This window comes from Pinus tabuliformis, chromosome 4_2, assembly GCF_031772625.1.
Source record: "Pinus tabuliformis cultivar Carrire ecotype Pingquan chromosome 4_2, CPIR1, whole genome shotgun sequence".
Classification (NCBI taxonomy): domain Eukaryota; kingdom Viridiplantae; phylum Streptophyta; class Pinopsida; order Pinales; family Pinaceae; genus Pinus; species Pinus tabuliformis.
This window is the reverse complement of record NC_142304.1, coordinates 83178726-83194137: the sequence shown is the minus strand read 5'-3', so window position 1 is coordinate 83194137 and position 15412 is coordinate 83178726. Positions and strand designations below refer to the sequence as shown.

General features: G+C 42.5%; 1 protein-coding gene across 8 annotated transcripts in view; it reads left to right on the top strand.

Moving 5' to 3' along the window:
- The window catches only part of LOC149168311 (protein EMSY-LIKE 1-like), a 293681-nt gene that overhangs the window by 130447 nt on the left and 147822 nt on the right, over positions 1-15412 (top strand). For 7 of the 8 annotated variants that reach the window (XM_089428252.1, XM_089428251.1, XM_089428255.1 and 4 more), the window contains 3 exons: positions 9449-9543; positions 9882-9993; positions 10204-10326. In XM_089428252.1, coding sequence (XP_089284378.1) covers positions 9449-9543; positions 9882-9993; positions 10204-10326 — 330 coding nt within the window. The remainder of the gene's footprint in view (positions 1-9448; positions 9544-9881; positions 9994-10203; positions 10327-15412) is intronic. The other variant, XM_089428253.1, reaches the window with a different exon arrangement.

The window sequence follows — 15412 nt, the reverse complement described above, 5'->3', positions numbered from 1 at the left end:
ACTTTATTCTAAAAGTGTGTTATGTCCCCCTCTTTCCTCACTTTTTTTATTCATAAAACGTTGCTTGCCCTCAACCAACTGAAGTGATGGATGCTGCAAAATTTTCTCACTTTCCCAAGTGGCATCCTCATCCAGTAAATTCTTCCACCTCACCAAGAATTCCCGTACTGTCCTGTTCCGTAGCTGCCTCTCCCTGGTATCAATAATGGCCTCTGGCTGCAACTCCAAATACCCCTCATCATCCGTGGGTGGTATCTCATCTGTCACTGTCACATGCTGCCCCAATGCCTTCTTTAGGCATGATACATGAAAGACGTTATGAATCTTGCTGCCTTGGGGCAGCTCTAACTCGTACGCGTCTTGTCCAATCCTGCGTATCACCCTGTATGGCCCATAAAAGTGGGGCTTGAGCTTCTCAGATCCCCCATCTGCTTCAGTGACGACTGTCAGTATGGCTGTAATCGTAGGTAGACCAAGTCCCCTACCTCAAACTGTCTCTCCACCCGACCCCTGTCAGCATACAGCTTCTGTTGGTTCTGCGCTGTAGCCATATTATCCTTGAGAGCTCGGAGAATATCTTGACTCTCTTGGATCCAAATCTTGGCTCTCGAAGCCTTGCTAGCACCAAACATCACGTCAGCAAAAGATAAAGGATGATATCCATACAAAGCATAGAATGGTGACATACCAATGGACATGTGATGCGTAGTGTTGTAGCGGTACTCCCCCAGATGCAGCCACTTCAGCCATGCTCGCTGTTGCCCACTGACATAGTTACGCAAGTAGCCCTCTAGCCACTTGTTAACTATCTTTGTCTGCCCGTCCGTCTGTGGGTGATAACTGGTACTCGGTGTCAACTCTGTCCCCACCAACTGGAAAAGCTCCTGCCAAAACCCGCCCATGAAACGACTGTCCCTGTCACTGGTGATGGTCTTGGGAAGACCTTGTAACCTAAAGATCTCCCTGAAGAACAACTCGGCCACTTGTGTTGCTGCGTAGTGTGCGGATATGGCGAAAAAGTGTGAGTACTTTGTCAGTCGATTAACGACGACAAAGATGCAATCCTTGCCCTGTACCATGGGCAAACCTGTGATGAAGTCCATCGAAATACACTCCCATTTCCCCTCTGGAATGGGAAGAGGCAACAATAATCTTGCGGGATGGTTCATCTCCCCCTTGTTCCTCTGGCAAACATCGCACTTCCGGACATGCTGGAGTACGTTCTCCTTGAGGCCCTTCCATGAGAACCTCTCTCTAAAGGCCCTGTAGGTTTTGGTAAACCCCTGATGGCCGACCAATGGTGAATCATGTGATGCCTGAAGTATCTTCTTCTTGAGCTGAGACCCCTCAGTCAAGAAGATCTGGTCCCTGCAGTAGATGATCTCATCGACCACCCTGTATCTGTCATCTGCCACCTGCCCATCTAGAACCTCACATGCAAATCTGTCCTTGGAGTACTCAACTAAGAGTCGAGCCCTCCAGTCTGCGTCCAAGCTCATAAGAGATAACGTGGCTGGTCTACGTGGAAGGGCATCTGCTACCACGTTGTTCTTACCCTTGACATACTCAATGTCAAAGTCATATGCTTGGATCTTACTGATCCACTTGCCTCTCCTGTAGCTGCTTCTGCTCCAAAAAGAACCTGAGGCTGTTGTGATCAGTCCTCACCCTGAACCTGTTACCCACTAAATACTGCCGAAACTTGGCCAATGCATGCGTGATGGCCAACATCTCCTTGTCGTATATAGAATACAACCTCTCGTGCGGAAGGAGCTTCCGGTTCTCAAAGGCTATAGGGTGTCCTCCCTGCATCAATATTGCGCCGATCCCCTCTCCCGATGCATCACACTCCAAAACAAATGGCTGCGAAAAATCCGGCAATGCAAGCACTGGGCAGCTGCTCATAACCTCCTTGAGCCTATCAAAGGCTCGTTGCGCTGTATTTGACCAATAGAATGCCCCCTTCCTCGTCAAATCCGTCAGGGGTGCAGCAAGCTGTGAGAAACTCTTGACGAACTTCCGGTAGTAGGTGCAAATGCCAATGAATCCTCGAAGTTCTGTCACGTTCCTCGGCTCTGGCCAATCTTTGATGGCCCTGATCTTCTCCTCGTGGACCCTCACTCCGTCCACCCTTATGATGTGTCCCAAGTATAACATCTCCATCAACCCAAACTCACACTTGGAGAGCTTGGCATAGAACTGCTGCTCCTCCAAGATGCGCAATACTGTCTCAATGTGCTGGAGATGCTCCTCCCAAGTCCTGCTGTAAATGAGGATATCATCAAAGAACACCAACACAAACTTCCTTAAGTGACTGCGGAAGATGTGATTCATGCAAGACTGGAATGTAGCTGGGGCGTTGGTTAGCCCGAAGGGCATCACCAAAAACTCAAAGTGCCCATAGTGACCCCTGAAGGCGGTCTTGGGAATGTCCTGTTCCCTCACGTGAATCTGATGGTACCCAGATCTCAAATCAATCTTTGAGAAGAACCGTGCTGCTCTCAACTCATCCATCAACTCATCGATCTTGGGTATGGGGTACCTGCTCTTCAGTGTCTTCTTGTTTAGGGCCCTATAGTCAATGCACATTGTGCTGTCCTTCTTCTTCACCAACATCACAGAAGAAGAAAAAGGACTCGTGCTCGGCCAAATGTGCCCAAGAGCCAGCAACTCCTGAATGACCAACTCAATCTCATCCCGATAGGCCTTGGGATGCCTATAAGGGGTAGTAATCACTGCCTGTATGCCCTGCTCAAGCTCGATGGTGTCCTCAAACCCCCGGTTCGATGGCTGCCCGACGGAATCTCCCCAAATACTGTGGCATACCGGTCAAGGATGGACTGTATCTCTGGGTGCACTGTGTGCCCTGTAGTCCCTGCCTCTGATGCACGCAACTCCATTGCCCACTCTACGTCTCCCTTCCGGAAGACTGCCTCCATCCGATGAGCTGAAACAGTCTGAGGCGGGTATGTGTGCTGTCCCCGTATCTTCTCATGCCTCATTGTCTTCTCATCATCCCACTCCATCTCTAGGGCCTTCCAATCTGTCGTGACCTTCCCAAGAGTGATAAGCCACTGGACACCCAGTACTATGTTGGTGTCCAGAATGTTGACCACGAAAAAGTGGTCAGTCAGTGTGTAGGTGCCCATCGTCACTGATAACTTTGGAACATAACAAGCACACACCATGGTTTGATCTCCTGGGACCAAAACTGAAAATCCATCGAAGCTCTCTGTCGGTATACCCCTTCGCTCAACCATCTGTGCATCGATGAAGTTGTGGGTGGCCCCACTGTCAACCAAAACTGATACTTGCTGGCCACGTACTGTCCCCCGTACGCGCAACGTCAAATACTTGGGAACTCCTCGCAATGCTTCAAGGGCTCCTCCGGTAAGTGCAAAAGCTGCACCACCTGCTGCTGGTGGTGGAGGCGGCAAAGGACCCTGCACGACGTGACTATCTCCTGTCTCCACATCATCCTCCTCATCCTCTTCCTCACTGCTCTCGGAGAAGACCTCAATATAATGTTCTTTGCCAGCAGCATATCTATGTCCTGGTGCCCACGGCTCCTGACAGGTATAGCACAACTGCTTCTTCTTCAACTCCCTCTTGGCATCATCATCAATCTGTGCTCGTTTTGGATTCCCCTTCGGAGGCGGAATCCTGACATCGTTCCCCTTAGGCTGGAAAGCCTGTCTCTGTGGGTAGGGCGTCCGGGTCTTGGGTAAGGCATCCTGTAAGTCCCGGGTCCTGCTGATAGCATCCCGGAGTGTGGTTGGTCTATTGGACCTGACTAGACCCCGAAGTGGCTCTGGTAACCCCTCAAAAAACATGTAGATTCTCCATGTCGTGGATAGATCTGACACCATCATTGAAATCCTCAGGAAGTCTGTAATGTAGGTCTCTGGGCTCCCTGTCTGTTTGAGCCTCGTTAGCTCAACAAAGTGTTGTTTTGGATCCCTCTGGTCAAACCTCTCCATCAATCTCCTGGTGAACTCGGCATATGTCATCACTGCGGAGTGTCCGAGTGTAACCATCCCATGGAACCACCAATCCTGGGCCTCACCATCCAAATGTAATGTCGCCACCTTGATGGCCTCTGCCTCCGACATCTGGTTAAGCTGGAAATAGATATCCAACTTCTCCACCCAAGACCTTGCCGAACTGTTTGATGAACCATCAAACGTAGGCAAGTGGAATCTACTAGCTGTGCGGTGGGTGTCTCCATCGTGATAATGCCGGTGTCCTCTGTGATGGTCGCGGGTTCTACTATCCCACTGGAGCTGAACAAAGTCTCTGAAGGAGAGAGCATCCTTGAACTCCTGCCCATAGGCCTAGTACTCTGCAAAATAATCACCCATATTACCGGGCTTTGCCTCTTGCTGGGCTTCGGCCCCCGTGTCTGCTCCTAGGAAAGTGGGCATGGTAAAGCGTGTAGGGGCATGTGAGGCCATCTGCGGAGTAATATCACGCTGAGTGGCACCCTGCTCTGGAAAATGGTGGGATGTACCCGATTCCTCACCAACCTGGAAAACCCGTGGGTTCTCATGCTGTCTAGCTTCCACTGCCGTGAATCTTGGCCCCATCACCTCAATCTGCCTCGATAGATCTTGCACCGATTTGAGGAGCATGTCTGCAAATCTCTTCCCGTCCTCATCTGCCATTGGATCCTCCTGTTCTGCGTCCACCACAGGCTCCTCTTGTTCTGTGTTCACCACAGGCTCCTCCTGTTCTGTGTCCACCACCCGAACACAATCTCCCTCTCCGTAGGTGTTCTCCAACCTACGCCCAGTGTCTCTGTATCTTCTACCTCTGTAACAGATGTAAGGGCTTTTCCCCCGGTGTCATAGATTGCTAGCTCCACAGGCTGAGCCAGATCTATGCTCTGATACCACTGTAATATCCCGTTTCAGGGATATTCCCCAAACCCCAGTAAACCCCATACAAATACATACAAATGATATAGTAACCGGGAAGCTCAAAGTGATAAAAATAACAGTGGTGCAACATATAATAATGAAAACATGAGATATAAGCAGATACTCAAGAATTGCAGAGAGAAATGCTAACCCATTTTATTATACTGAGTAATGGAATGAGTATAGGAGGTGATCGGAAAGATGGCACCTCGACTTGCACAAGGCAAGTGAAGAAATACACTCAGAATAGTAAAGGAATGGCCTCTCTCTGAAGTGCGTCTAAGCTGCTGGAGAACTGCTGTGCTGCTGCTGTTGGAAATCAAATGAGGATTTGGGGCTGTTCCCCTCCTCAGAAAATGCTGAAACTCTGGAATCAGACTCTACTCAAGAAATCCAAAAAAACCCAAAAAGCTTTTCTGAAATAGCCGACCCCCAAAAATCACCCCTTTGGGGATCTACGCTGTCTCTCAAAGCTCTGCGCTGCCATTGAGTATAACCTCCAAAACTCTGCCCGAAACTCTGCCAAAATCCTCCAATATGCAAGGGTTGATCCCTTGCTCAACCTCCCAGCTCAAATCCTCCACAAAACCACCAATCCGGAAATACCTCCTGAAGAACTGCGTCCCTCTCTCTCAAGACTGCGCAGTCTTCAAATGCTCAGCTCCCCCTCAATGCCAAAGATCAATCCTACTGCAAAAGATTGCTGAAAACAACCTTGCCCGAGTAGGCACTCGAAGTCCCCCGGGGCTAAGGGTGAGATCTCCGAATGGAGACACTCAATGCACTAAACAGTCTTGGAGACAGGCTAAACAACCAGCGTTTTCCAAGTCGAAGTGACTAGCTCAAATGCACATAATCGAATGACAAAATGAGGAGGCTCCTCTCCCCTTTATAGCGTTGGCCTCTCTCAACCCCAAGGCCCACCTCCTCCAACGTAGCCCCTTCTCTTGCCACGTGCTCCTCTCCATCTGCGCAGTCCCTCCAAGTGTCTGCGTGGGCCCCTCCTCTACGTGGTCCTTTGGCCCTCTTGGCTCCCTTTAAGTTACAACGTTGTGCTACTAGGGAGTGACTTTATTCTAAAAGTGAGTTATGTCCCCCCCCTTTCCTCACTTTTTTTATTCATAAATAACTATAGAAGGCAAAATTGAGCAAAATCAAATATTCCAATTAGCCATGGCTAATTAAGAATATTACAATGTTAATAGATATCTCTGAAGCAACACTTTCTAAAGGATTCAATTGAAGTTGTAGGTCTCTAATAATGCTGCATAAGGAAACAATCTCATCTTCAAGGTGGGAGACAGTTTGTTGTAGAGCCAAAACTTCGTCAATTCAATCACACTTCACTTGCTGTTGTTGGTACATTCTCACGTTCTGATCATGGATGTCCGCATTGGTCACTTCATGATCCTTTCGGCATTGCCTGTAGTTCGTAGTTTCCAAGGGTGGAGAATTGGCAACGTCTCTGTACATTGCAAATGCTAAAGGATAAAACCTCCACACTACAATGACTGAAGTAATAGTGGTGGACAAAGGAGCCAGACTTGTTGTTACTCGAGTGGGAAAACAATCAACACAGGCACCACACAATTGCCCCAAAACAGAATTCCAAGGAGAATAGGCGAAGAGCGCAAGACCAACTACCAAACTGCTACCCGCTTCTCGGGGAACCTCCCAAGAAGAGACAAGACCGAAGAGGGTTTCAAAAGAATTTTTCTCTTAAACGCATAACTGAGAGAATTACTTGTGAACCTGAGAGACCAAATTGCCACAGAACCCGATTGCAGTGATGCTATGCTCCCACCAGAACTGCCAGTCCAAAGAAAGCCTTTAGACATGCATGAAGCTCATCACATAGCTTCCAAAGAACTCTTTGACCTGTCACCACCCTGTTCACCGGAAAGACCCAAACTGGGTGCCTCTTGTTGCCTCTTGTTGAGATTTGTAGCTTGGGAGGTACTCAAAATCCTAGGCAAGTGGGTTTTGGAGGAATGGGTACACAAATATGTTTGTGGGCTTAGAACCCAATCCTGTGGGATTTTGCACCCAAGCATGTGGGTGTGAATCCATGATGGGAATATGACATGTGAATGATGTAGATGATAGAGGACTTTGAGAGCAACTAGAAGCAGCAAAAATTGTCGAAATCCGAGTTGTAGAAACATAGTTATTAATTTTGAAGTGTGTGGGCATGGTGGAACAAGGTTAAGGTCGTCTTTGTGATTAGAAAACTTATGACAGGTTGTCAAGCTCACCAAGTGCATTCGTTGGAGCCACTTGAGTTAGTATAAAAAGAGCTCATGTGTGGAGACATTTCTCACCAACCAAGTGCACTCATCATCAAAGAAGAACTCTAAAATAGAGTGAGTTTGAGGCAATGGAGAGGAGAAAGCACAACCGAGTTTGGAGAGGAATTCTCTGTGGTTTTGGGGCGTATTTTCTGTGGAACAGGCCGCAACTTTGAGGCAGCCAAAAAGGTGACTTAAGGGCAGATTGTGATGCGTCTTCCTTGCCAGATCAGGCCACAAGAGCAGAGGTAAATTGTAGTGTTTTCTGTGCTTATTGTGTGTGAATTATATTTGTAATAAGCCGCAGAAGGAGGCTTCTACAACAACTCGTTTGGAGGACTTTATGGAGGGCATAAGGGCTTGCAGAAGGTCTTCTCTCTAGGCCGCAGTTACCCAGACTCGTGCACAACCAGAACAGGGATCTCTTCCATGGTTTGGGACTGTTGTATGTTGATGTTAGTACAAATTTGCTGTAAGGTGCATTGAGGAGAAGCCTCAAGCCCTAGATCAAGTGTTTAGGTACCTAGAAGTGGGCAGTGAGGGAGAAAACCTGTGGGAAAAGATTACACAAGTTTGAAGTAGTGGTTAAGGGTTGCTGGTGTGCCATAACCAATCTTCTAGAAGCACATAAATCAAGGTCAAGGAGGCATCAATAGTGAGTTACAGATGGATCCTTGTTGATGAAAAATGCTAAGTGGATGAGGTCCTAGGAGACTACAGTTTGTGAAGTTTGTTAGCAGCCAAGAGGAAGGGTAATTAAAATGATTGGATGCCCTAACTAGTGAGCAGATGCTACAACATTGTATTGGACGCTCGTGGTTTGTTAGAGGACAACATGGGAGTGGATGAAGTGTGGGCCTAGATAAGGTAGAGGTGGAGCAACCTAAAGAACAACTTGGGATGATTGTAGAGGTTTTCTTCAAGCCCAAAGAGACAAGTCTCTTGAAGGACTAAGGGATTGTTAGATGTGGCAGAAGAAGAACTCATAGGTCTGATGCCAGGAGTAGTTTGAGTTGCCCTAGACTTGCCTTGTAGAGAAGGACATCTATAGTAGAAGAAGGACAGTCCTCCTAGCCTGTGTTCATTGTTGGAGAAGGACTTCTAGCAGTGATAGGTGGTAGCCCTTCATGTCCTATGTTAGTCTTCATTAGAGACTAGAGTAGTGTAGGAAGACTATAGTGGGTTGAAGTCCCTAAATAACTGAGGAGAAGCAATGGGCAGTTGAGAGTTGTTCACAAACGGAGTTGTGAACAACTCGACTTTGTCCAGTGCTTCGGCTCCTGATCTGCAACACCTGCCTCTATCAATGCACCAAGTCCATCTGGCCACTAAATCTCAGCTCCATCTACTCTCACCAACCAAGTGCACTCATCTATTCTCATGTTTACTCATAATTTTAGTCCTCATTTTACATTTTGTTATCATCAGCTTTTGGGGATAAATCTGTTGCTGTCATAAACTGTTATATTGCTACAATTTCTAATTTCTCAAGCTAGTTCATAATAGCTAAGTGTAATTTCTTGATTGTGTGTATTTGGGAACCTATCTTGAGCTTCTTTTGGTTGACCCAAGCCTCTAGAAAAGGCATAGGAACCTTTGAACTCAAGTCTTTGAACTACCTAATTGCCTAACTTTACCCTTTGGTGATGTTAGAATCCTTAGGGAGCATTTAACTTCATTGGGTTATTTGACCCCTAAGATCTGCCAGGGAAGCCTCCCATGTGTTGAATTTGTGTCTAGTATTAAAACGAGGGGAGCAGTTTCTGAGGTAACAATGATAACGCTCCCATTGTTGCACATTGTCTAGGTCACCTAGTGAGGCTTTGTGCTTGTGTGCTAGATTTTGCTGTAACAATACTCTATAGAATTCCACATTCACAATATTGCATAGAGTTACATAAAAAGGATAAATACATTTGCTGTTCAAGAAATGTGTAAAGAGGATAGTGATGTCTCATGAGAGAAATGGACTGTTACGGTAACCAACACTATATTTGACCACTACTTCAAAAGTATTATGACATATGAAGTACATTATAATATGAACGTCATATTATGCATACCCCATCACCAAGCTGGCGTAATTTTGTTACTAGAATTATGAATTATGGTTTAAGGTGGTTTGTAATCTTTGTGGTTGAAAGTTATGAACTTTGAGTTTGTAGTACCGTTTTTTACGTGTGGCAGTTATTTTGATGTCATCTAGAACATCTAATATTTTTTTTTGAAATGTGTTTTCAGAAGCTTGAGTTAGCCTTAAGCGAAATAAAAAAGGCACTAAATATCACTCAGGAAGTGCACAATAAGATTGTACAAGAACTTGACAATGAATTCAGGTTATTCCCTTTTACTGCCAACATTGCTTTTTTTTTTATAAATACACCAAAAAATATTTTGTTTTGGACTGTGGATTAGATGCTTATTTCTCTAATGCATGTTGATATTGCTGCTAGATCCTTAACATGGTGTACTTTGAGTCTCAACTTTTGCCATTGATAAGTCGAAATGTGTTATGTTGTATGCTGTTGCTTTAAATGTTTGAGCAATATAAAATTGTGTTTAGTAAGGGTTATTGTACAAAGATTTTATTGTATGTCTAGGAGAAGCCTCTAATATTCACTCAATTTATTTGTTTTCAATAAAACACAAATTCATTGCATGAAAATGTGATCAGTGAGGCTGCAGATGAAGCTAATAGAATTGTGGAGGCTAATAGGAAGGTTGTAGAAGACACGGGAGGTGCTCCTACCACTGAAAATACATCTCCAGAAAAGAATGAAACAAATGTAATACTTTATTTAGATAATTTGTGTTTTGTATGTCTGTTTTTCTCATCTTCAATTTTATGAGTTCGCTGCATCAACATTTATTATGCAAAATACATTTTTAGGCTTTGTGATCATCGCCATAGTTTTATAAACATAGAGCGACAAACCTTATTATTTGAGTGTTTGTATTCATATATTTATAACTATGATTTTGGAAATTTGTTTCAGGAAGATGAAGGTGAAGACCCTAGAGTCTATAATGGAAATATTGTAGGCAAGTCTGCAAGTATAAAATGGGGTGGGGATGGCAAATTTAAAGATGTTGTTGTCATTGATTATGATATGGAAAATGTAAGTTCACATCCCACCTTATGCATTGTTTTAGTTTTCCCAGTTTCTGCTACAATTTTTTCCATTTTTATATGTGACAAAGGATTTGATCATTGGATTTTATACTAAGAGTACCCTATATTCTATATAACTAATCTTTGATCTCACCCTAAGCATTGTTGTAAAGAGTGTGTTATTAGCTAATGAAATGTATTGTTTGGTTTTTGAAGAACCTTCTTTCAGTCGAAAAGTGGAAATGTTTTCCTCTTGAATTGTTGTATGATGTGAAAGTGATTTGTCAGTATGATTACACTGCCAACACTAAGACCACTACGTCATGAAGCTTTCTGCATTCAATGTTGTTTCTTACATAAACTTTTTGTTTATTAAAGATATTGTTGAAATTCAAGTGAAAGCTAGAATTTCTGAACATGGTAAATACTTGTGACTGATATCTGAGTTTTCATTTAGCATTTACTCAGTTCAGTTACGTCATGAAGCAATGATACATTCAAAAAATATGAAGAAAGTAGATATCAAAAGAGACAAGAGACACCAGAGATTAGGTCAGAGGCCAGGCCAAAACCCACAAGGGGAAACCCAGCAATCCTTTCCTTATAGAATCTTCAACTAGAGAAATCCAAGTCATAAACTGACCGGCATAGTAGCTCAGTAGTTCAATCACCAAATGCCAAGTCAATCCTCCAGCATACCTGGATAAGATGCCCTTCAATCTGTCCATAAAGAAGTGTGCAATAAGGTCTGTCATAGGCCTCAATGAGGGCCGAAGATCAGCCACTGTCTGAGCCACAAAGCTCAAATATCATCACAGAAAGTGAGCCTCAGTCAGCTCGCATTCCACAGAAAAAAAGGTGCCACAGATTAGCTCGCCTTCAACCAAAGATTAGTGCCTCAGGTAGCTCGTCTAACCTCAGAAAGTTATGTCTTTAGAAACTTGCATTCCATAGAGAAATAGTACCTCAGATGTCCTAACTTCATCTTCCACAGATACAGTCCGAATTGGTTTTGCAAATGGTGGAGTAATGATGCCAATATATAGTTGCTTCCATCTCTGAAAAGGTACCTCTATAGGCTGAGCCAACTTGTGGGGTAGGAGGGACGGCTTGGCATCTTGGTGAGACAAATGACACTTGACAAATTTCACATGTACTTCTTTTGCAAGGGTCATGAAGAACATGCCTTTTGAGTTTTCTTTTGACAAAAACAAAGCATGAAGAACATGCTAGGAAATAAAATTAAGTTTTCTTCTTTGTGTGTGTGTGTGTGTTTTTAACATAAAATACACATTGTTAGAAGTAAATGATAATTATAAAGACCGAATCTAGTTACAAATTCAACACTCCCTCTAGGGAGGTATTCATAAAGACTCAACAGGATAGTCTCAAGCTGAAATATTCATAGAGGGATGCAGATTGATAAGCATCATTGATGATAACATCATCATAACCAGTGTTGAAAATATCGGTATCGGCAAAATATCGGCGAGGGTCCAGAAAATATCTTATCGGCAATATCGGCGAAAATATCGGCAAAATATCGGCAAATATCGGCAAGCATAAAAAATAATTTTTTCAAATTTTTAAATATAGCCGATATTTTGCCGATATTTTCAAAATATCGCGATATTTTGCCGATATTTGCCGATATTTTGAAAATATCGTGATATTTTCAAAACAGAAAATATCGCGATATTTTCTCGGCGATATATCGTTTTGCCGAAAATATCGCGATATTTCCGAATATCGCCGATATATCGCCGATATTATCAACAGTGATCATAACCAACATTGTCAAATTACCAAGGCCTTGAAAAGTAAGCTCTATCTCTCCACTAGATCAGAGAACAATACTGGGAGGCATTCAATAAGACACAACTCTATCTCTCCACTACATCAGAGCACAATGCTGGGAGGCATTACAAAGACACCATTGCCTCTCCGAGGCACATACTTCACCTAGGATCACCAAAGCATGTCCTCACAGAACCATTTCCTAAACCATTGTCACAATACTTGACAGAAGGAAATATTGGTCTCTTGGACCATTCTTATACCAAATCAATGTACTTGACTTACGGTTGTTAGTCTTGGTCACAATAAACGTCTCAAGAATGTTAAACCATGATGCTTATCCAATCCACCATTCTCGCTATTTGTTTTCATGTACTAGACTTATGGGCCATGGCTGTTAGTCCTGGCCATAGTACATGACACATGGAGAACGAGGTGTCCATCCTTAGTGCCTCTCAACCTGGGAGGAGCAATCCACAAGCTCAAACTTGTCTCGGAAGTACACATACTTCCCTTACATTAGCTACCTGTTCATCCGTGGAGATCCCGTGTAGCTTCTTGGCTTCTATTTGGCATCATAGTGTGCTTCGACCTTCTGCGTTCTTTGACAATCTTCATACAACGTAGATCAATACAAGGTATCATAGTCGAATTCAACATACCTTCAAATAGTCCATCAAATGGAGCCAAACTCACTGCACGATTGTCATATGTTCATCTTTCGCAATGTCTAATACAACACAATTCTGCGTCTTGCTCTCTCAAGGAATCGTAGTCAATCTTAAGAAGAAACTATTAGCACCTTTTTCCTCATCAGTCAACACTACCAGCCCAATCAATACATTAGAGAACCAAACATCTACTAGTACAATGATGAATCAACAATATCATAACTTCCTCAACTTCTGCTAATAGATGTTGCCATAGATCTACAATCCATCGTTCCAAACTTCTAGAGAATCTTGGTCATCTGCTTCCTTTGTTCAAGGAAGATTTCACCAAACTTCAGATCCCAAGTAGTAATGTATTGATCCAAGATCCTTCATGTCAACTTCTGCCTTCAACTTCTTTTGAAGGCAATACCCTTTTGTTTGGCTCATGAGTCTTTTCTTCCATCTGAGGCAAATGTCTTCATCTTGAACTTCTTTCTTTTACTAGGAAAATCCCTCTCATATATTGCTTTCGTGTTTCCATCTAGTAGATGCTAGATCTTGACTCCTTGGTCGTCTTCTTTCTTTGCTACGTTCCTTCAATTTCTTTTCATCTGCTGCTACAAATCTGGTAGCATTCATCATGCACCTGCAATCCTCATTAGGAGGGCTTGAAAGAACAAATATAATTAAGCAAAGTACAAGAGACTATCAAAAGGTAAAGACAATAACAATAGCAATAATAAAGGAGAGAATATATAGAATACTTATCTTTGAGAAGAATTTCGACTCCTTGCCTTTGAACTTCTTGTATCAATTTGCGATAAACTTCATTCATATCATAGCGATGTCATTCCATCCTTGCATGATTTAGGGTTTCTACTTTCAGCAAAAACGGCCAATCCTAGGATTTTGATTACAAATGCTAGAGTTTTCTTATTCAAGCCCTTTTGATTGCTAGGATTTATAAACCCTAGATATTTCAATGTCCAAAAACCATAAAATCTTTATGAAATCCCTTATGGTCATCAATTAGTTAGTGATCATTCTTGACTTTGCCAATATAAGAGCTCAACATTATATCTTAGTCTTTCGGAATGCACTCCATCATTCTTCGACAAAACATCTTATCTTAACACTCAAATACAAGTAATACTTTAGGTATAGTCAACAAATCTGCTGTAGAAGAGATGGTGTAGTATAAGGTTTGCACAATGTCTTGACCTTATTTTGCCATTCTAGCTTCAATGCTCCTTTTAATTCCCTCTGGATCAGAGAGGATAACCAAAAGTATCATAATAAGTACTTCCTTTTTGTAATATTCCTAATGGAAATATTAAGTGATAGCAGTAGAGAAATCATAAACCTGCAATAAAAATTGTACATACATGTAAAAATACTAGATTACACTAGATATAACACCCAAAACGTTGAGCCTTTTTATTATATTAATTAGAGGGAGTACAATGAGTAGGAATAAAAGAACCTGGGCTTGCTACAAGCAGCAAGGAAAGATCACAGGTGAATATGATAGTACCCAAAGGCTGGAAATGGCTCTACTACCAAATCTGCGTCCACTCAGAAAACTGTTGCTGCTGCTGGAAAGGAACTGCTGATTTAGCCCTCCAAAATGCTCCAAAAATTCTGAGAAATTAGCCACAGGCACTGTAAGGATTTAAACCATTAATTTCTACAGAATTTACAATTACAGTAGCCATTAATTTCTACAAAATTTACAATTACAGTCTATGCATAATTCATCAATTTAATTCACATATTGATACATGGTTTCCGAGCTTGACATAGATTCCTTGCTGATGTAGCTCCAATTGCTCCCGATTCCAAATGACTAAATCCTCCCAGCCAAGCTGAGCGCAACCTTGGTACTCAACTCCAAAATACTTCCCAGTTGGAGTATTTTGGTCCCATGTGCCCAAAAGCCTCAAGAATAATTGCTCAATCCTGAAATTTTGGTTCAAATATCCAGCTCTGAATTCAATCTCCGACTCTGATTCTTCTTTCCCAAAAACCCCTTGCCCCTTTTTTGCCTTTGCATGCTCGGATAAGTACTCTTCCTAGGCTGTCACCGCCTTCTTCCACCGCCTTCATTAGATTTTATATGACAGGTATGACTTTATGTGTAATGGGAGATGAGGATACATATTTATCTTGATATGGTTGACGTGTTTAAACTTAAATAATTTTAAGTTTTTATAAAGTTTAATTATAATAATAAAATCAATAGTTATACATATATATCAAATTTTTGTTATATTAATTTAGAACTTTAACTTATATTCTTCCACCGCCTTCATTAGATTTTATATGACAGGTATGCCTTTATGTGTAATGGGAGATGAGGATATGTATTTATCTTGATATGGTTGACGTGTTTAAACTTAAATAATTTTAAGTTTTTATAAAGTTTAATTATAATAATAAAATCAGTAGTTATATATATATATCAAATTTTTGTTATATTAATTTAAAACTTTAACTTTTTTTTTCCCCTGGGAAAATCAGTAACTTTCATTAATATTTTGAAAATTACATAAGCAGATGCCGCGGCATTACTGTCATTGTTCAATACAAAATTCACCTTTTCAGGTGTTTCTCAGTGTCATAAACAAAAAGTTGCTAGTTACA